The 22,711-nt window shown below is 48.0% G+C and overlaps 1 protein-coding gene across 1 annotated transcript; it reads right to left on the bottom strand.

Moving 5' to 3' along the window:
- Window positions 1–15,171: 15,171 nt before the first annotated feature.
- On the bottom strand, window positions 15,172–22,273 carry LOC117541213. Its single transcript, XM_034208374.1, has 17 exons — window positions 22,262–22,273; window positions 21,099–21,446; window positions 20,833–21,023; window positions 20,630–20,735; window positions 20,529–20,548; window positions 20,309–20,418; window positions 20,129–20,215; window positions 19,282–19,568; window positions 18,735–19,183; window positions 18,326–18,650; window positions 17,989–18,234; window positions 17,257–17,812; window positions 16,967–17,173; window positions 16,552–16,862; window positions 16,180–16,439; window positions 15,856–16,104; window positions 15,172–15,766 (listed from the first exon to the last, which is right to left on the bottom strand). Exons 2-17 carry the CDS (start codon window positions 21,444–21,446, stop codon window positions 15,172–15,174), a joined length of 4,347 nt encoding a protein of 1,448 aa, XP_034064265.1. The 5' UTR covers window positions 22,262–22,273.
- Window positions 22,274–22,711: the final 438 nt, after the last annotated feature.

Here is a 22,711-nt window from a genome sequence, read left to right as displayed (position 1 = left end):
GGGAGTACGCTTATCCGGTCTACATGTGTTTTGTAGACTTGGAGAAGGCGTATGACCGAGTTCCCAGGGAGTTACTGTGGGAGGTGCTGCGGGAGTATGGGGTGAGGGGGTCTCTACTCAGGGCCATCCAATCTCTGTACTCCCAAAGCGAGAGCTGTGTCCGGGTCCTCGGCAGTAAGTCGGACACATTTCCGGTGAGGGTTGGCCTCCGCCAGGGCTGCGCTTTGTCACCAATCCTGTTTGTAATATACATGGCTCGGATTTCGAGGCGTAGTCGTGGGGGAGGGGGTCTGCAGTTCGGTGGACTAAGGATTGCACCACTGCTTTTTGCAGATGATGTGGTTCTAATGGCTTCATCGGTCTGCGACCTTCAGCACTCACTGGATCGGTTCGCAACCGAGTGTGAAGCGGCTGGGATGAGGATCAGCACCTCCAAATCTGAGGCCATGGTTCTCAGCAGGAAACCGATGGACTGTCCACTTCAAGTAGGGAATGAGTCCTTACCCCAAGTGAAGGAGTTCAAGTATCTCGGGGTCTTGTTCTCGAGTGAGGGAACAATGGAGCGTGAGATGGGCCGGAGAATCGGAGCAGCGGGAGCGGTACTGCAGTCGCTTTACCGCACCGTTGTGACGAAAAGGGAGCTGAGCCAGAAGGCAAAGCTCTCTGTCTACCGGGCCATTTTCGTTCCTACCCTCACCTATGGTCATGAATAGGGATGGGTATCGTTTGAAATGTATCGATTCCGATTTCGATTCCGGTTCTGCTTATCGATTCCGGTTCTTATCGATTCCCCGTTTCGATTCCAAAATTGTAAAATAAAGAGGTCAAACGTTTAGATAACAAAAATATATTTATTCTTAAAAGCTTTAACTGAAATTGTTACTAAAAAATATACATGCAATACAAATGTATTGCACAATAGCTGTGCTTTATTTTAACTGAGCTATGCCTGTGGCAAGCTATTAACAGGCATTACACTTTGCCTTTTCTTTTTCTTTTTTAGTGTAGTGGAGCCTCACTTCAGAGCGTTTACCGCGACCTATCTTTGGTGTTATGAAGTGACTGAGCTCGTGAAATGTCTACGGGGAGGGCGGGGGGGCATCGCTGCGGGGCAACTGTGGACCTCTGTCGCCTGTCAGCGCAATTTATATGATGCCGTTTAAAAAATGAAGGGCGGGTGCCGGCCGTCAGCGTACCGAGCCGGCCGTCAACGGCCCGCTGACGACCGGCCGTTCTGTGATTCTCCAGGTCCGCCCTGTATTCCACCGGGTCACCGCAGCACCGCGGTGCAGACGGACCCGCTGGAATACAGGGTCTACCGCGTTTAGGAACCGTTAAGCAGAACCGAAATTGTGTATTTTGTATGGGTACCCGGTACCCGGCATTTTCTTATCGGTTCTCATCTGGAACCGAGTTTCGGTTCCCAACCCTAGTCATGAAGGATGGGTCATGACCGAAAGAACGAGATCGCGGATACAAGCGGCCGAGATGGGTTTTCTCCGCAGGGTAGCTGGTGTCTCCCTTAGGGATAAGGTGAGAAGTTCGGTCATCAGGGAGGGACTCGGAGTTGAGCCGCTCCTCCTTCACGTCGAAAGGAACCAGTTGAGGTGGTTCGGGCACCTAGTTAGGATGCCACCTGGGCGCCTCCCTAGGGAGGTGTTCCAGGCACGTCCAGCTGGGAAGAGACCAAGGGGTAGACCTAGGACCAGGTGGAGGGATTATATCTCTTCGCTGGCCTGGGAGCGCCTTGGGATCCCCCAGTCAGAGCTGGTTGATGTCGCCAGGGAAAAGAAAGTTTGGGGCTCTCTGCTGGAACTGCTACCCCCGCGACCCGACCACGGATAAGCGGGAGAAGATGGATGGATGGATGGTCATAAAAGCCAGCCTCGAAAGTGTTGGGAGCATAGGCAGAAATCAATGCTATATTCTGCCCGTCCAGGCGAATCTTGGCAATGGCCAGTCGCCCCTCTTTGTGCGTCCAAGAGCCGATCAGATCAAATTTCAGCTTGCGCCTACAAACTATCATCACACCCTTGGTCTTCGTAGGAGCAGACGAAAAGACAATAGGGTGATAGAGCCTATTTGCAAAGTAGGCCGCATCCTTGCGGAGTAAATGTGATTCCTGTATCATGGCAAAGTCAATATTTCTCTTATGCAAAAATCCTAAAATAGTGGTCCTTTTATGTGGAATATTGAGTCCCCTGGCATTAATGGAAATCAAATTGAGATTAGTCATAAGTAGAGTAGTGTAAGAATAAAATATAAAGTATAGTCACCTCAACAAGCAGGATATGGTTACTCCACATTACTCCTGTTCTGGCTGCCTTACAGAGTCCCTATAGAACACAGGATAGAATTTAAAATTCTTCTTCTCGCCTACAAAGCCCTTAATGGGCAGGCGCCATCTTACCTTAAATAACTCATTATACCCTACTGTCCTACTAGGGCATTGCGTTCCAAGAATGCAGGGTTGTTGGTTGTTCCTAGAGTCTCTAAAAGTACAATGGGAGCCAGAGCCTTTTCTTATCAAGCTCCACATTTGTGGAATCAGCTTCCAGTTTGTGTTCGGCCGGCAGACAGCCTATCAGTTTTTAAGAGTACGCTTAAGACCTTCCTTTTTGATAAAGCTTATAGTGATAAAATAAAATAATCTAATAAGAGTGCATTGACGTAGATACGTTGTGCCTCTTCACCTATACATTTTAGTTCTGATGCACTGCATAGCCTTCTTCGGGTCGTCAAATCGGGTGCAGTGAAGGACAGCACAGCCGGTATCCGATGCCAAACAGGATCTTAGCCGAGTGAAGTAGCCGTTTACATTCCAAAAAGGAGCGTCGCCGATCTTGCGTTGCCTTTGAGAAATCCTGGTAGAAGCTTATTTTATAGGTCTTTCACCTGACATCTCCGATTTCCCTCGCGACCTTTCTCATGTGCTCCTTTTGCTGGAATCTCAGGAAACGCACCACGAAAGGTCTCGGTGGAGCCCCGGGCCTTATTGGGGCTAGAGACCTGTGAGCACGCTCCAAATCCAGGCTCCCAGGAAAATCCGTCTGAAGGATGTCCAGCAGCGCTGTCCTCAGGAAGGATAAAGCATTTTTCTCCTCAGAATCCCCCGGGAATCCATAGATGCGTAGATTCACCCGCCTATCCCTATCCTCGTATTCCACCAGCTTAGCATTCAGCATTTCTACCTCCGAAAACAGGGCTGGCGGATAATTGCGGCGCTGGTCTTCTGTGTCTTCCAGCATATCCAGCCGGGCCTCAGCACTGGTAATTCGGGTAAGCAGCTCGGCTAGCTTCTCCTCAACAGCAACAACGGCTCTCTACGTTTCCGATTGTGCTTTGTTTGGTCCTCAGATAGCTTTTGAAGAAGCTCGAGAATCGCGGTGTTGGTAGGCTCAGTAGCAGCTGAGTTCAAAACCGAAATGTCCGGTGAGACATTCGCAGGCTTCGGGCTAGCATTAGCCTTGAAAACCAGGTGTTACTGAGTTGCATTAACTACAGTTTTCGGAGGTTTTTTAGTATTCGGCATGTTTAAATGTAACAGATGACTATTGGGACTAATAACTTGTGATTGAGATAAAAAGTATCACTGATAGTGGGATATTTAAGCAAAATAAATGGTGATGGCTCCGGAGCCACGAACTTAAGCAGCCATCTTCCTCGACGTCCACTCGACTTTCCAAATGCCATTCTCTTAATGTCTTTCATTTTTTGTAAAGCACTTTGAATTGCCTTGTGTTGAAAGGTGCTATATGAATAAACTTGCCTTGCCTTGCCCAAACTCACATTGGTTGGAAACATTTTTTTTATTAAAATGGACCCACTTTGAAATAAATAAAACATATAGCTGCACCATAAAAAGAGTTAAAGGTAGGGTAGGTAAGAATGGAGAAACCAGCTCGAGTGCGCTAGAATTTGAAAGTACACAACCGGAAAAAATATGCCTCTTGCAGTCCCTCCTCCAACACACACGAACGCGCACATGACCAATGAGGGCACGAGATAAGTGTGTGCACAGATGGAAGGCTGACAGGCAGTTAGGCCATCCAGTTATTTTAGCCGGGCCGGCTCAGATGATTGGTCGTGCTTTTTACAGCGCTACGGCTTCCAGAGATTAATTTTTGTATGTATTTATTGTCAAAGCATTTTATATATTCATTGCTATCGGGACGTTAAGAGCATTCCATGGAATATAACAAAAAGTGTTTTCTGAAATAAATTACATACCTCATTGAATTATGACTGAAGATCGTCAGCTGTCTTCCTCTCCCGTGTTGTTCCTCAATACGTAAAGGCTGCACCACCGTTGACAACTTCTCTCTACATATCAAACATACCGGTAAACCAGCATCGTTTGCTGTGAAAGCATATAACTCTGTCCACGCAGAATTAAATCCTGTGTTCCTCCGGTACTTTTCTTTGATTTATCCATAGTTCGCTCATCGAGCCGGGAGTCAGGTTATTCGCCTCCAAGAAAAGGCGCTCGCGCGGGACCGTAGCAGGATGTGCCGCATATTTGAGTTGACCTAATTAAAACCGTTTTGTTTTTTATTTATGTGTCACAGTATCACCTCCAAATACAAGATACGAAACATTTTCAATCGTGCAACAAAATATAAATAGTCCTACAAATACTTTTATTTCCTTCTTATTTTTGTCTAAGCTCAAGGGAGCCAGCGCAGAGGGCTTAAAGGGCCGCATGCGGCCCGTGGGCCGCGGGTTGCCGACCCCTGTCTTAGGGAAACAGAAGCAGGATGATTGAGGATAAACCTTCTGAACCGACTGCCTCCTCCTCCACCTTTTCCCTGCTGCTTGAATCGCCTGCTGGAGACACCCCCATTGATGTTTGGCTCATCAGAATCCTCAGAGCTCCCATCATATGGGTCCGAAAACTGCAATCAAACATGCATTTGTTCATAAACAAATAGGACAGCAGCATGGCCTTGTAGCAGATACACTTTAATTGAATAAAGGGGGAATGCTGACCAAAGAGCAACAGCCAAACCTTCCTGCAGGCTTTTGAGTTAATGGCAATGTCCGCCGAAAAGTCAAACTCTCTAGCGCAGGGGTGGCCAACCCGCGGCTCTCGAGCCGCATGCGGCTCTTTGCCTAGTTTCATGCGGCTCTTCAGTTCATATCGAATTGTATATGTGTGAGTTTGGGGGAGAGACACTGACTCCTGACTAGTGTTGCACGGTGTACCGATACTTGAAAGGTACCGCGATACCCTGCCGTTAAAAACGTTACTATTCCTCCGTTTCATTAGTATCGGTACTTTAAGAATGACGGGGGAAAGTACTCCGGTGAGAAAGCGCCGTTTAATAAGAGCCGTGTGTGTTCAGCGCTCTGCTTCCATTCCCTGCACTGCAGCCGTGCCTGCAGTCCCTCCCTCTCAAGCACGTTCTAAGTCCCTCCCCTCTCTCGTGCACGCGCTAGCTGCCAGAGCATGTGAGAAAACGAGAAGCATGGCTGCAAGTGGGAGTGCAACTGCCGCTGCGCCTCGGCTTGTTGACAAAAAAGACGCCAGAAGCAACATTTGGAAGTATTTTAGCTATATCTCTGACAGTGAGGGCAAGCCACGGACACCACGAGGCCCGTCTGTGAGAAATGTATTAATTTGATTTAATACGAATTATTGTCATTTGTTTTATTTATTGTTCTCATTGTTTACAAGTTTGTGTTATGGTTCTGGTTCTGGTGTGAAATAAAGCACAATAATTACATTTAAGGCTGTTTCCCTTTTTTTTAAGAAAAGTATCGAAAAAGAATCGGAATCGCAATTCTTGACTTGGTATCGAAAACAAAATGTTGGTATCGTGACAACACTACTCCTCAGAGTTAAACCTGATATTTAGTAGGTCTGTTAAGTATTGAATGCTGATAATTCTGACGTAATTTGGCCGGTCAAAGTTGTTTGGGCTCGGATAAAATCGCTCCGTTACTTTCGTCCCGTGTTACTTTCGTCCCGGCTCTCCCTACGTGTGTATGTGTGGTGTCAGGAATCAGTATGAGAGGATGACAGCGCGTCTAATTTTGATGTGGCCCAAGAGCCAATCACAATAATACCTGTGATGCAGTGAACCAATCACCTTTGAGGGGGGGAAACCTATCGTTGATTAAACACTATCCAGTGTTTCCCCTACCATTGTCTTGGAGGGGCGCTGCTTCCCGCCAACGGAGCCCCACGCCCCCCCTGGAATTCAAGGTGTTTAAAAAATATATATAATTATTATTATTTTTTAATATATACATAGCACCAAATTGCAAATAATCTATAACTACTGTCACTTTTCACATTGAACATGTGCTCTTTTATTAAATAAACTAAACGCTTTCATTTTAAGTTGTGAGTTTAGTGTTTTTGACCCTAAGAAACACTGATGCATTAATCAATAACAATAATCCACAGCTCCTCTCTCTGCTCCAGAGGATTTAAAAAATATATATCCCAATGCCACAAAAATGCATCAGTGACGTGGTTGAAATATTGTCTCCAGAAAACAAAAAACTGAAACAAGCGGTATCAGTGACTGTGTGTTTGATGTGGCTCTTTGCAGTAAAATAGAAAAATATTGGCTCTTAACCTCTGACTGGTTGGCCACCCCTGCTCTAGCGTACTGCTCACACAACCCTGCTCAACAAGAAAGCCATTGGTTTTTGCCTTGTTTTTATTATGAAGAACACTCAATGCTTTTTGGAGCACATTCCATTTCTGTACAATAAACTAAATTAGACTATTTTAAAATAAAATGAACGGAGATATATTGTGGAAAATATCCAAACATTTGGGAACTTGGCCTAATATATTTTAAAGCTTATCCAAGTGGTTATTGTGAATATTGTGAAGTAAAGTATTACCATAGTGCTGGTGTCCGACAACCTTGGACTGATCTCGGAGTCAGAATCAGAGCTGGACACTTTACACATCTCCTGACAAAAAACAGAGGTCACTGATTGATTGATTGATTGATTGATTGAAAAGTTTATTAACAGCTTGTATATTGGGTACAGTACAGTACAGCTCAAAACATACAATTGTTAAGGGGATGCAGACCAGAGAAAGACTTTCGTCTTGTTTACATCAGGGTCCCCCATTTCCAATTCATCATATCATTTAAGACATATAAGACATATTTGACATACAGATGGCTTATTTACAATTTACATACAGGTGGTTTTTTACATACAGATTTCTTATTTACAATTTTCCTTTTAGATTTCGTTCTAATACATCCTAACCGGACATTTAAGACATACCAAGTCTACAGATATACAGTTAGAAACAGAGTCTAAAATGCGAGTATATACATAGATGGGGGGGGGGGGGGGAAGCTGTCCATTGAACGACAGGTTGAGATTTGTACCATTACCGGGGCCAGTTTTGCAACTCAGTATGACTGGTCTCGGACATAGAAGTGCGTTTGTAACAGTTTTTACACGCGTATTTGCTAATAATTAATGCACATTTTACTCACTGTGTGGCTTGGTTGAAGTCAGTCAGTATGAATACCCGTGGGAAACAATGGCGGAGGGAGGAGAGATTGCTGAGAATTTGGAAATAAATCCGCCTCACCGATTGGACGCCAAAAGAGCCCCGAAAGTTTGATTCTCTCACATGGAACATATTCGGGACTGGGAGGAATGCCTGAGCGCAGCGGCGTAGCTGTGGGTGGGCCCACCCACATGCACGTCTGTCCCACCCACAGCCAATCAGCGCTTCATAGCGCAGAGCCGGGGAAGCCCAGAAGGAAGTGCCACAAACTGCAGTTCGTCTAGTGGCCGACAGGGGATGGATGCAGAAAGGAGCAATTCCCATAGACCCCCATGTTAAAATGCCCAACTTTACAGCAGAAATAAACATGTTTCTAGCCTGGATCCAATAAAACTTATTCTGGATATAGTTAGATTCCACCTTCATGACAATGGAATAGGGAGTGCATTTTTTTACCGTGAGTTTTTATAGTCAGTAAAGTAACTTTTGCCGTGAGTGAATGAAAGTATTATTTCTTCTTGAGGTCTGCAGTTTAGCGTGTACACATTTGCTGAATATGAAAACACTCAGTGTGTGCCCACTGTGCGACTGTCAAGGATAAACAACCTGTGCCCCCGATATATGTTGTATGTATTATTGCTACACAAACATTACATCGCAGTTTAAGTGTCGCCAACTCCGTTTAAGAGATCTCTCTCCCCCGTCTGTGTGCGAGGGGGCGGGGCAGTTTACACACACGCAGCTGCTACATGCAGCCAGCAACACACACACACGGAGGAGATGGCGGGGAGAACGCGCTCCGAGGTGTGGTTAAACTATAGCCGTGTCGATGTGGACAATACTCGTTACCAAAAGTGGCATGTAAGGGCGGTAACACGAGCAATTTGTCTAAACATTTAGCAAAAGTGCTCCACATTCAGACGGAGAAATGCACCGGGTTCGACTGTCTTTCTAGTAGCTCTGTAGCCCCGTCCACGAGTAACTTTTCCACGTCAGGTGTTATGTATGCAAGCAGCAACACACGGAGTTAACCACATGATACAAACATGGGTTAATGATTAGAGGAAAATTAGTTATTTATTTAGTTAAAGTTTCAGTTATTCTGTTTACAATTCTGTCATCACATTATTTAATACGATTTGTTAAAACATTGTTGTTTCTTTTGATGTGAAATATTATGTATTTAATTTAAATAAAAAGCAATGTTAGTTTTGTTCACAATTTGTTTAGTTAGTTTACCTTATTTTTTTTCTCCAAAAGAACCGATAAAAGTAATGTTAAAGGACCGGATCGATAAGACATACTTTATTGTCATTTCAACAAGACACAGAGTGTACTATTAAAACGAAATGTCGTTGTACTGGCTTACAGGAACAGGACAATATAAAAACTTGCTAAAATTGTACATATCAATAAATAATAGTGACGTGGTGCTGATAAAATTAAAGATAAAGTGTGCGTTTAAAATATAAAGACTTACTATACATATAAATAAAATAGACATACTATATAACAAATATGTGCTCTTTACACAGCGTAATGTAATCTCTGTGTCACTGGTCTACTTTTTTGTTCAGCAGTCTGATGGCTTGGGGGAAAAAGCTATTGCAGAATCTGGCTGTTCTGCTCTTAATGCTGCGGAACCTCTTGCCGGAGGGCAGCAGGGAGAACAGAGCATGGTGAGGATGAGTGGGGTCTTTAAACATGTTCTGGGCTTTTGTCAGGCAGCGTTTCTGAGCGGTATCTCTGATGGGAGGGAGAGAAACTCCGATGATCTTCTCTGCTGTCCTAACCACTCTCTGCAGAGACTTCCAGTCTTTGGCGTTGCAGTCTCTCGACCAGATAGAGATGTCAGCACGCTCTATATGGTTCCTCTGTAGAACGTGGTGAGGATGGGAGGGGGGAGCTGTGCAGGAAGAGTGGACCAGGTCAGACTGCTTGTGATATGCACCCCCAGGAACTTGGTATTGTCTGTAGTCTTCACTGCTGTGCCGTTGATGTGGAGTGGTAGGTGACAGTGCTTTTTGTTCCTGAAGTTTTGTTTTATCGACATTCAGGATCAGGTTGTTGGTGTTACACCAGTCTGTCAGATGTTTCACCTCCTCCCTGTAGGCCTGTTCGTTAATGTCCCTGATGAGTCCCACCACTGTTGTATCGTCTGCGTACTTTATGATGTGGTTGGTACTGAACCTGGAGCATAAAGCGCTATCGATAAAAGTAGTAGTACCGTTAAAGCCTTAACGATACCCATCCCTATGTGGATGTCAGTTTTACACACATTCTGAGGCCGCCGTGCCTATGTTTTTTGTTTTCACTGCTAATTTATGCTTATGTTCCATTAGTGCATTAAAAAATCATTAAAATCATTAATGAAGTTTCAGCTCAGACCCCACGCTTAATATGTCTCCCCCTGGCCCACCTACATTTCTCCAGGCCCACCCACACAATAATTCCTGGCTACGCCACTGCCTGAGCGGGGCTGCTTCTCAGGTCGACTATTTTCATTTCCTCGCTCCTCGGTCCTCGGTCTCACCGGAAGTTGATTTGCCTGCGCCATCTTGAGTACCGTCCCATGGCTCTTATTTCTGCCGGAGGATCGAGGAGCGAGGAGCGATAATGGAGGAGCGATAACCGAGGAACCACAAGACCATCCTCCGATGAAATCCTCAGACACTCACCCCGCCCCCTTACTGTGTATCACTCACTGATTGGACGAGGCAGTGCATGCACTGATCTGATGCTTCTTGACATGAGAGCAATACCCCAGCGGAGTGAAGAAAATACATGAACCTCACGGGACTCACTCTTCAGTTTATACCGTGTTTTGTTTCAATTAATGTATCATTTAGTTACAAATATGTGATCTGAACAAAAGTGGTCAAAAATCATTATTGGAAACATTTTCATGATCGCTTTTTTCGTTTTACAGTTTCATTTATTGTCATTTCCATTCAGTCACAGCTGAGGCATGAATCCTTGATTTCACTCGGTTTAAAAGCCCTGCCTCCAGCATGCAGCTGGCACATTTGAAAGACATGGCGGCAGAAAAACTACACAAGTGTAAGTACCTATTACTTCATGTTATTTGTATGCCTACAACGATACCGTTACGATAATGCAACATCTGTTCACATGTATTTAACCCACAACTCATATATTTCTGTTATTGAACGCTTTATATTTTCTCAACAATGTTCATGTGAAATGCCCAACTAAAGGCAAGATTTGCAATAGGCTACATAACGTGCGTATACACACGCAGCATTCGTTATTTATCGGACATATTTCGGTTGGAAACCACTTGTTTCTTCATTTAACTAGGCTACCTGCCACATACAGACATAACTAAGGTACCATCATTCATTTGGCTGGCAGTCACAATGTATTTGTAATAAATAATTCAATACATTCAAATCGGCTCAATTAAATAATTAAGCTGTCATTTATATGCAGCATTATGTGAGTGAAATGTGAATGGCTTAAGCCTTAAGGTTTCCTTTTGCTGATGTATGTATAACATAATTCTCCTTAAACAGGGACGGAGGCCCAAACCAGAGCCCTCATTCTACAGAGGACTGACGATGAGCACCTGTTTACAGGAAAGAGCTTCACAGCCAAGAAGGCCTGGGGGTGAGCTACAGTTCTACATGAGTTGTTTGACAATGTTGTTTTGGTGCATGGTATGATAATCAATGTAACCACTACTGTGAATGAACCAGTGAACCTGAGTGTGTCATGGAATTATTATGCATGAAGCATATTGTCAGAAGTAATCAGACTTTGCATGCCTTTATGCTATAATTTAAGAAATGGTTTACTCCACAGAGAGGTTCTGCAGAAGATGGAGTTGGAGGAGTTGCTCACTCCCACCCAACTGGCAACAAAGTGGGACAACCTGAAAAGAAAATATAAGGTGAGATATTGTATTTCTAGATGCATACAATGCAGCTATTTCTATTGTGTCTTCATCTGACTCATACATTCCTTGTTCTCCCTCAGGAGCTGAAAACCCCCCCTACAGGGACGGGGACAGATGCGGGGGAGGCCACGGCAGCCACGGCAGCCACGGCAGCCACATGGTCGTGGTTTTCCCTGATGCATGAAGCCATTGGGAGTCGGCCCTCCATGGAGCCTCCAGTCCTGATGGACTCGGCTGATGTGACCCCCAGTGGGATTGGCTCTTCATCCAGTAGAGCTGGGGCCGCTCCTTGTGGCCAGGCAATGGAGGAAGAGGAGGAACCTGGGCAGCCTGGCACAAGTAGCAGCACCACTACACTGGATGAAGAGCCATCCACCTCTCTCAGTCCCCCGCCTGCCAAGAAGAAGAGGGCAAGTAGGGGGGCCCTATTAGAGTTTCTGAAAGAGGAGGCCCAACGAGAGCAGGAACGCTTTGAGGCCAATCAGGCTAACACAAAAATATTTTTGGATTTATTTGAGAAATTGGTAAATAAATGATTTTGTTTCTAAGTTTTTGCAACGTTGTTATTGTTCCATTGAGATACACTTTGTTTGTCAAAACATTGTTCCTTTATTTGTTAAATTATAAACATCACAACGCAATAAACCGCAAATGAAGGCACACAGCTTTTCACACAGTGTGGTGTCCAAGGCCTTCGTGTCCCCAAGTCCTACAAATAATCATGTTCTTGCAGTTCAACTGGTTGCACACATGGAGCAGAGAGCAGCCTGCCAGTCGGTCCTCGCTGGCCATGTCCGCCTCGATCCCCCCCTCACCAGACGTGGTGGAACCACACCAATGTCCCCAACATCCTCTTCAGGCTCCAGGATGTCCCCCGCTGTGAGGCAGATGTTATGGAGCACTGCACAGGCGGTGATGACTGAGGGGACAAAGGTGTGGTGGACCTCCAGAGCCTTGAAGAACAGCGATCTCCACCTGGTTTTCATCATGCCAAAGGCCCGCTCTATGATGGAGCGAGCCCTGGCATGATGCTGGTTGAAGCGGCTCTGCACCCTCCCTTGCAGTGGTTCTCTATATGGGGTGATGAGGGCCACAGGTCCTTCTATGCAGGGGTAGCCACCATCACCCAAAAGGAAGAATCCTAAAAAGAGAGAGAACATATTTAGTATACTAAAAGTCATTGATGGATTTTGATGTATTAACAAGAATATTTGGTGTCACCTGAGGGAGGATACAGAGCCTGTTTGTAAATTGCGCTGTTCTTCAGGACTCTGGTGTCATGGACTGAGCCAGGATACCCAACAAAGGTGTTGAGAAAGAAGCCCTTCCCATCACACACTGCCTGCAATTGTATGGATGGGAAGAGCTTTCTGTTGAGGTAATGCTGGCCCAGAGGTCCTGGGGGGGTCTTTATGCGGACATGGCAGCCATCAATGGCCCCCACACACCTGGAGAATACTGGGCTGTTGGCCAGCCTTGCAAACTCTTGGCCAACCTCCTCCAGTTCTCCAGGGGGGGGCAGTTTGATGACCTCCTGGCGAAGGGCTGCAATTTTTTGTACTCCAGTGTGCACCAGTCTGCAGACGGTGGACTTGGGGACATCAAAGGCTCGGGACACCACACTGTATGACAAGCCGTGTGCCAACCAATAAAGGGTAATTAAAATATTCACCTCATGTGACCAGCCTTGTGTGTTCTTTGGTGGCAGGATCCTTAGCAGGGCCTCCAGAGACTGGCGCCCCAGTCTGTAGTCCTGCATGAGGTCCTTCTGGCCATCAAAGAACGCCGCAAGGACTGGCACATGAGGGTTTAAAATGGCTATGGGATCGACATCCGTCTGCAAAATAAAGATACCTGTTACCTTCAGCACCTAGCTTTTATTAAACTGACAATTAATTGATCTTACATGAAATTGCTGTTGTTGGTGAAAGCATTCATACTGCAACAGACTAGTGATGCTTACCTCCATGAAACCAATAGCCTGTTGTAGTCGTGCCCGACGGCGCCTGGACTGCTCCTGCTCTTGCAGGAGCGCATTATATACATCAAGGCCTACTGCAATGCACGCCATGGCATCAGACATGTTGTGTTTGGAAAGGTTAAACCTCTTTCTATCCAACATGTATATTGGAACCTTCTTCCTAAATTACCTTAATGGGTTTCAGCTTGTAGTTTTTCACTGACCTGCTTAGCTTTTAATTCAGCTGCCAAACCGCAGTCATTAAGTCCTATTTAAAATGTTAATTTGCTCCACACAAACAAACAAAGTGTGCAGTCCAATGAATGTTAATCTAACTGGGTTTTGATAGATAACATATCTGTTTTTGTTCTCTGAATAATTGTATTCCTATTGTGCACTCTAATCAATATTAATCTAACTATTGTTCGTTTAAATACATTTTAAGAATGGCGTTTATCTTTTTTGAGAATGACTTCTTATTTTATTTCATGTATTTGGATCTACAACAGATGATACAAATGTTTATGTCAGTAAATGTGCACTAACAGAGGCGGGGGTGTTTGTGGAAATAACGGGTACAGAGCTGGCTGCTGCCAGACGAACAGCTGTGCAGCGTCATCACAAACGGACGTCGCTTCACGTGACGCTCAGGAGGAAAGGACGTCCCATTGCTCTTAAAACTCATTTCCCTGCTTCTCGTGGTTTCCTTGCGTCTCTCCATGCTTCCCTGGTGGGAGGGACTAAACGCAGGGAAACGACGCAAGTGAGGGAAGCAAGGATTTCATTTAATCGACCTGAGAAGCAGCCCGGGAGGAGCAGTGAGATATTTTGTCCTCTCGTCTCCAGGCGACCAATCCTGGCCGGTATGACGTATCAGCTCTTTGCATACTTTACCCACAAGCCCTAGCAGTTCCTCAGCAGAACTGAGGGGGTCACTTTAAGTCCTGGGGGGTCAATTGAGGTCCTGAGGGGTCACAATCACACATTAAGACATGCTATTCTGCACATATAGAGCCTTTTGAAGCAGGGTTTTCCTCTTCTGAGCCTCCAGGTGTCCTGGGACCAGAGCAGAGACTAGTCCTGGGTCAGAGAGGTATATATTCCCCCCACATTCTTTGTATAGTTGTGTAACTTCGGTAACACATACACTAAAATTGGAACGATACAGAGAAGAATGGGCAGTATCCTTTGCGCAGGATACTGCCCATTCTTCTCTATGAAAGGAGGGGGGCAAGGAGAGGAAATTGGGCCCTGCTCCGCGGAGCGGAAGGTTCACGGTTCGATCCCCAGCTGTGGCAGAGATGAGGAAGAGCTCCCCTCTCAGCCAGCACTGCCTGACACTGATGACTCTAAAACAGGGGGTTTTGGTAAATGATGATAAACTACAAAGAGTATCTGTAAAGTGCTGTGAGATAACATCTGAATAAATAAAACTGATCTGATTAAAGAAAGGTTTGTTCTACAGAGCTGTATTATGATGCATGTCATATTTGATATATATATCAAATATAACATGCATCATAATTGAGTGGCAACATATATATATATACATATATATATATACATATAGGAGATGATGAGATGATACACATATATATATGTGTGTGTATCATCTCATCATCTCTACTGTGCTTATTTATGCACCATGTTGTGTTTTATTGACCCGTGTTGCAGTCAAATATCAGACGTTGTGTAATGAATTCTAAATAAAGTTTCCACACAAAGTTCAGTTCAGAGTTTTATTTTAAAATATATTTCAATAAATAAAGAAAAAAGACAATTAAAGAAAAAGTGGCATCATTCCCCCCCCGCTGGGTCCCTTTTCAGTTTCTTCATCTCCTCCCGCCATTCCTCCACAGTTTTCCCGCCGGCAGCCGCGCAGTAAGACACACCTGCAATGCGAGTGTGGCCAGTGTCGATCCTCTTGGCCTGGCCACACTTGCTGCAGGTGTACTGACCAGTCTGCCGGCGGGCTTTGCTCCAGGGCGACGGCCCACCCCTTGCAGCATCAGCCTCCGCCGCCTTCCTCTTCCTGTAAGCCGTTGTCTTCGGCACATGGAGAGGAGGAGGCTGAGCAGCCATGAGAGGGCCAGCCGGGAGCAGTAATCGAAGAGGAGGAGGAGGGGCAGCAGCCATGAGAGGGACAGCCGGGAGCAGTGTCCGAAGAGGAGGAGGAGGAGGGGGGGTGTGGCCAGATGAGGCAGAAAGACCCACCCCTGAAGGACCCGGCACCTCCGGGATGTTGTAACGGAAGGGCTGTCCTTGTCCCACCTGTACAAAGGACAACCCTTTCGCTGGCGGGAGAGGCTGGACAGCCACATCTACTGCAGGGACGACGCCAGCTCCCTGCAGCAGCACAGACACCCCCCTCTCTTTCTGGCGCCGAGAGAACCTGTAAGACAAACCCAGGCAGATGTTTTTACGGAAAGAAACCCCAGTACGGATTACAAAACCACCAACAAAGCTGCTGGTTAAACTCACCACTGGGACAGGGTCCTCTGGTTCAGCTCAAAGAGCTGAATGTCGGTCTGAGCCATCAACCTCGGGCTGGCCAGCACTGCCTCTCTAATGGCCACGTAGTCCGTGAGGATGAGGAACCACCGAGTCCTCATGATCCCTCCGAACCGCGTGGCCGCGGGGTGGAGACGGCAGAGCTGGCTGCAAATGGCCTCTACCAGGCGGCTGGCGCTGGGCCATGTTGCAGGGCCCGAGTTCAGCCCGAGAAGACAGCTGAGTCACGGAGAGGACAGTGAGGGTTAATAGGCAGCAAATATTTAGTATAGGAATATTTGAAGCGAGTCTTACCGTTGGAGACTCTCCTTCCCGGGACAGGAGGTGTTCTTCCCCTTCGCTGTCTTGAACCGCCCCTTCAGCTGCCTCTCCCGGTGTCTGGGAGGGTAGACGACTCGTCGCCTGTCCGGCTCGGGCAGGCGTTGCCAGAGGGCCATGAGTTCGTCCACCCTCTTGTCAGAAAGCCCCTGAAGGCTCCTGGCTTCCAGCAGGGCCTTGGCCAGCTTCAGGACATGCTGGTATCCTGGCTGGCCATCAGGACCCTGCATCTCCTCCTGAGGAGAAAAGGAAGGAGGGAGGAGGAGAGAAGTGCTGCTGTGGAGTCTTGAATACATATAATTATTATTGTTATCATTATCAGTAGTAGCAGTGTGTTAGTGAACTTACCTCAGAGTCTGAGGAGGACTGCTGAGCAGGAGCCTCAGGGGCCTCGGGAGGGTCAGGTTGGTGAGGGGCGGCCGGGCCGGATGGCTCAGACCTGGGTGCGTCAGCCGGATCACCCGACCGGGCTGCTGTGCCGGTGGAGGGGATATCTGGCTGGAAGACGGTCGGGTCCTCCACGTCTTCCTCGATACCCTCGTCCACCTCCTCCAGCGACTGGATGGCAGCAGCCTCGTCCGGAATGTCGGGGTCCAAGCTGACGTCCTCAAGCACTTTGCCTGTCTGCCTGTACAGGAACTCCACCCCGATGAGCTCCCCTGTCACACGGCAAAAAGACAGGAAGCAAAGGATTTGCAAAATGCTCCTTTTCCTCACAGTTATGATGTCTGAATAAAGTAAATAGGGTTTTCACATCACCCACCTGTGTACTCGGCAGGCTTGGTGAAGTCCTTAACCAGCTGACGGCCAAGCACCCTTTGGCTCTTCTGGTTAAGGACGTGCTTGAGGTGGCCACTGTAGGAGTGCAGAGGCTCCACCTCTCCCGAAGCTGCCGCTGCGCGGTCCTCATTCCACCTCACCAGTCCATCGATCAGGAACGCCTGGAAGTGCTTGGCACTCGCCTGCGTCCCTGAGGAAGCAGGTATCAGATCAGAGATTAATTGACATTTGCGTGAAATGTGAATTCATGATAGACTTTATCACAAGCTGTACCTGGGATGAACCGGTGGAGGTGGAAGGACTCCAAAGACGTGGAGCCCCTCGCGCAGCGATAGACCGGCAGGATGACTCCGCCCTTTGTCAGCCTGCCGGTCTGCGTGTACAGCTGCATGCCAGGTGGGTCCTGGATGCAGCTGAGGTGGGGCCTCTGCGTACTCCATATGTCCTGGATGCGGAGAGCGTCGAGCAACGGGATGTCCAGGTTGTCGCGTCCTGCCGTACCGCCGAAGGTTTGGAGGAGGTCCTGGATCAGGAGCGCCGTCTCTTCCGCCCCACGCGTCCGACGACGGCAGTGGAGCCTCCACTCCTCCCTGGTGATCCTCTGGATCACTTCGGCGTCGGTCAGGCCGACCATCCCGTGCTTCCCCTCCAGCTGGGACCGCTTGGCTTCAGTGAGACGGCGGGCATCTCCGGAGTCCACCTCGAAGATGCACAGAGACAGCTGCCTCATGAAGGCGGGGTACAGCTCGTGGCTCTCTGTGGTGACACCTGCTGCGAAACGTCGCATCAGGTGCCAGATGTCCAATTTCACCACAAGCTGTCCCCACTCCTGTGATAAGGAAACAAAAGTCTGTCTGATTATTGGAGTACAATTTTTATTTTTCTGTTTTTATGATGTTGTAATTATCACCTAGCGTGTCTTTGGTCAATAGTCATTTTGTGTAAGATAAATAATATTGCTATAATTCTACTATGATTATCAGTACTAGTGTTGACAGGCCAGACCTGAAACAAGGCAGCTGTCTTTGACACGCCGTCTCTGTTGCAGCAGTCCCGATCCACGTAGATCAGCTGGGGGGGTGGTACCCCGGCGAGTCGGTACCGCCTCATCAGTCCGGCCGCCATACTGGACAGGCCCTCTGCGCCCTCGGAGCAGGTGAGGACGCTGATGAGGACCTGCCCGTACTCGTTACCAACGTTGGTAACCCAGGCGGCCGTGTCGGAAGCGGTACCGGCGAGCTTCTTCGTCACCTGGACAGAGAGAGAGAGATATTTCAAAGGTGAGTGCATAAACACACGGCGGCTGTAAGAAAAAAATGAAATTGTGCCAAACTATACTAACCTTCTTGGTGGAATCAATCTTAAGGATGGATCCGAAGGTGGACGTGATCCTGGCCTTGTACTCATCCAGCCGCGTCATTATGTCATAGCCATAGACCGTCAGCAGCCAGATGGGTGAGGGCAGAGTGGGCATTATGGGCGGTGGTGGAAACTGCCCCCTCACGCTGCACAAGGCCAGGAACTGCTCGCACACGCCGAGGTACTGGATCGCTCTCCGCATCCAGGCGTCCGAATGCTGCTCCCGCAGGGTGTTACACAGCTGAGTGGCACTGTTGCCCAGAGTGCGGGACTTCAGCTGGGTAACCACCCTATGGTCACAGGACAGCCTGCAGAAACACAAAACAAGCATTATATACAGCTCCCTTCATCACATTCATTTATATATACGGTATGTTGTCAATTCCTCTCACTTGTATGTAAGTACTGCTGGGAACAGGCAGCTGTAGGTGGGGGCCAGCTGCCTGATGATGCCCTGTGACCACCCGCCGACCTTCTTCTTGCATCGACGGCACTCCAGGTACTCAGTGGCCATGAGATACCAGCCGTCGATGTCCAGAACCCTCCGGATGGTCCTGTACAGCCCAGCCTTCACCATGGACCCGGTGCATGAAGGCTGGGGGCATGTCAGCTGCAGACGCCAGATCCGGTGTGGCATCCAGAGAAACAGCCGACATGCAAAGAAGGGGTCGGGGGACGCGGGAGGCTGGTGGTAGATCGGCCGGGATTGGGGGGGGTTCCACCACAGACTCAAGTCTGGGATGAGGCTCGGCCTCCCCCACTGGTCCCTGGTGAACAGCACCCGACCGATCCACTGCTGCTGATCCACAGTGAGAGCTGCCCGCCAGGACACGGGCAGCAGCTGGAGAGAGAACCAGAGCAACGTAAAGGGCACTTATATCTGAGGACATCGCTCCAGGGCAGCAGATGAGCAGCGTTTGTTTTGACAGACAGTCTTACCTCACGTGGCGGAGGAGGGAGGAAGGCTGGCGCCAGCAACTCCTCCTGTCCGCGAGCAGCAGCTCCGGGGGAAGCCGTGGCTGCGGGCGGCGGTAGCGAGGAGGGAGCTGGTGCAGGCTGGACTACTGCTGGAGGTCGCAGGGCGCGGTCCTGTTCCTGCGTGGCCTCCAGCACCTCCTCGTCCGTGGGCTCGCCCAGCACAGCAGAGACACCAGCCCCCTTCTGTGGTGCCGAGGAGCGGGTGGCGGGAGGCGGATGGAACGAGAGAGGGGCCTGTACATCTGAGGCTTAAAGAGAAATCAAAGTCAACTTTATGTCAATCTCAAAATATGTTTGTACACACAGAAAGATTGAAATACTGTTTCCCACAGCCCAGAGGTATGAAAAAGACACACAAATGTTTGATTAACATGAAAGAATTAGATGTGTGTTGTGTTAATATTGAGCCACAGAAAACTAAAACCTAGTGGAGCACAGAAGGTTGTTTAAAGAGAGAAAGTGACGACGAGACAAAACAACGGCACCAGATTAGACTTGTTGAGGGAGCGATGCAGGCAGCGAGCAGTTGGAGGGGTTACACAGGTTTACGAGGGAGAGGATGATGAGCTTACTCTACAAGCACCCGTTAGTGATGATTTGACAGGCGATTGGTCGGCGTGAAGCTTGGTGATTTGAGACTTGAAACAGGCGGATAGTTATTCATTAAAACAAACTTACCTGCCAGGTCACATCCTTCTGAGTACGGGCATATTTATAGAGCAAAATAAAGGGAGAAGGGTCAAAAAGGAAGTCAAACTTTCAATTATCAACAACATGTTGCATGAATGCTACTTGAGTTTTTACTTACACTCCTCCATGTCAACTACCGCCCTGATCAGCTCTTCATCGGAAGGCTCCTCCGATGGCTTGGAGGGAAGAGCTGATCTGAGGGAGGCTGTAATCGCAACGTGAGTGAGAAGAAAATATACAGTGAACATGAGAAATACGAATAGGGTTAAACTGTGCATTTCATTCAGGCTGGACTTGCCTGGAAATGCAGGCTTAGGGACCACCAGCTTCTTAATCTTTGCCTGCATTTCCACGGCAGACAGAGAACGCCGCCCGGACACGAAGGCCGCAAGCGCTGAACCAAGAGGCCTATGAGACAGAACAACATCTAGAATGCACAGCATGAAAAACACCAACGTGTCTTCAGAAAGGTCATCCAGGTACGTCAAACTCAGACAGCTTTAAAATAACACACGTACTTTGATGCAGTCCTCGCTCTCTGGCCAGAGACAGACACAGAGACTGTGTGAGAGCTGCTGCTGCTGCTGCTGGTGGTGGATGCAGCAGCAGCAGCAGCAGCAGCAGCAGCAGCAGGTCTCTGTCTGTCTCGGCTCTTGGTGTAGCGGATGGCGTTCTCCATCTGCGTGCCGGGTGTGGGAATCTTCCTCCGGAGGTAGTTGACAAATCTACAAAAATCAGACACGTGATTCTTATCAACCGAATTAGAATCCACATGTGTATATATGTATATATATATATATATATATATGACATATGACATACCGGATTTGTTTGGGGTCCACAGACTTGTACAGGCTGTCCAGGGTCTCAAATTTAAAGTCCCCGAAGCCAACAAGGGCCTGTCCCTCCTGACCAGGCAGGAGGGACTTCGCCCGCGCCTCCTCAAACGCCCGGTGGAACCTGACTGCCTCCAGAAAGTCAGGGTACGCTGAGGAGTAGCGGGTGAAGGCGTCCTGTAAATTCACAAATAAGGTTAAAACTGTTGTCACTCTTTTAATGGTATTGTGAATCAGACTCAAGTACTCCACCTTGTTGGCCATCAGCGGGGACTGAGACCCTGTCTTCTCTCGCTCCTTCTGGTGGGAGGCGACCAGATTAATGGCGTAGCCCACGTCGTTCTCCAGGAGCCAGTGGAAGATCTTTCCCTGGTACTGGCCGAACTGGACCTTCCACCGGCTCAGGACGAGGGTGGCGTTGGCGGTGGAGCCACCCTCGGAGGAGACGTGGGCCCAGGCCTCCGCGTCCACCTCCTCGGGCTTCTTTGCCCTGTACAGGGCTTGGCCGGCTGCTCGCCGGGGGGCGAGGGTGCTGGCTTCGGCCGTGGCCTTTAAGAGGAGAGTCCCGTTAGGGGCCCTCCGAAATACTGGATGTTCCATCTACACAGAGTTGGACTCAGTTAGACAACTACCACAAACACAATGAAGTACTTTACTGTTGGAGTCAGTACTAGTTGGACTTCTACCACAAGTAGGCTACTATGAAGTTATTTTACTGTGTACTTTTTCAGTTATTCTCTGTCAAACTCCTGTGGCAGAAAATCATTTTATCTCTCGTCAAATATAGCAGAAAACATGCAGTTTGACAGAGGATTAAAACTATACTCAGAGCCCTCTCATCTGAGCTCCGTTACACACACACACAGGAGCGGTACATACTCCTCAACCTGTCCGCCATAAATGCCTCAGAGCGCGGATACCTGAACCGTAGCGTCCAGCTAGCTTAGCCGCTAGCTTAGCGATAAATACACACAGCGTTGTATTGTCCTCCCCCTGTCGGCCCTAAGAGCTTCAGAGGGCGGATAGCTGGGCTCCGTAGCGTCCCGCTAATGTGAAACACACACACACACACACAGCGTTAGCGGGACATTCTCCTCCCCCTGTCGGCCCTAAAGGCTTCAGAGGGCGGATACCTGAGCTCCGTAGCGTCCCGCTAATGTGAAACACACACAGCGTTAGCGGGACATTCTCCTCCCCCTGTCGGCTCTAAAAGCTTCAGAGGGCGGATAGCTGGGCTCCGTAGCATCCCGCTAGCCCTAGCTCAAGGTGAACACACACAGCAGTTCATCAGCGGTTCACAAAGTACCGTACAAACACCACGGCTAACTCAGTATGACTAATGTCGGACATAGAAGTGTCTTTGTAACAGTGTTTTACACGCGTATTTGCTAATAATTAATGCACATTTTACTCACAGTGTCACTTGATTGAAGTCAGTCAGTAGAATGCCAGGTCGAAACAATGGCGGACGGAGGAGAGCATTTTGAAAAAATCCGCCTCACTGATTGGACGCCAAAAGTTTGATTCTCTGATTTGGAACTTTATCCGCCTCCCATTGGCGAACGATTGAATCCACCCTGGACAGCCATTGGTCAGAATTTTGGAGAACAACGTCTCCCCGGTGGCGCAAAAGGATGACACGCACAATCGTGAAGCGTTCCCTATTGATTCCTTCCCGTAGCTCTTTTCTGTGATTTGATATGATTTTTTAAAGATTTGATATGATTTGGGATGATTTAGGGTGAAACAGCGCCCCCATGGCTCCCTGTGGTACTGCAGCTGCAAAGCCTCCTCTGATCTCCTCTGCCTTTCTTTATAACACTTTAGTTCACTAGTTTCACTTCGAGTAGTGGGTTATGCTTTTA

Source organism: Gymnodraco acuticeps, unplaced genomic scaffold, assembly GCF_902827175.1.
Source record: "Gymnodraco acuticeps unplaced genomic scaffold, fGymAcu1.1, whole genome shotgun sequence".
Lineage (NCBI taxonomy): Eukaryota > Metazoa > Chordata > Actinopteri > Perciformes > Bathydraconidae > Gymnodraco > Gymnodraco acuticeps.
Note: the sequence above shows the minus strand (reverse complement) of the source record. Positions and strands in the feature narration are given on the sequence as shown.

What these genes read in the sequence shown, in the direction of transcription:
- LOC117541213 (XM_034208374.1), bottom strand. Translation starts at nt 21,446, where the DNA reads ATGGAACATCCAGTATTTCGGAGGGCCCCTAACGGGACTCTCCTCTTA. An exon ending in CCCTAAGCCTGCATTTCCAG is followed by an intron (nt 20,216 to 20,308) that starts GCAAGTCCAGCC and finishes TTGCGATTACAG; the next exon opens with CCTCCCTCAGATCAGCTCTT. An exon ending in CAAGCCTGCCGAGTACACAG is followed by an intron (nt 16,863 to 16,966) that starts GTGGGTGATGTG and finishes GCCGTGTGACAG; the next exon opens with GGGAGCTCATCGGGGTGGAG.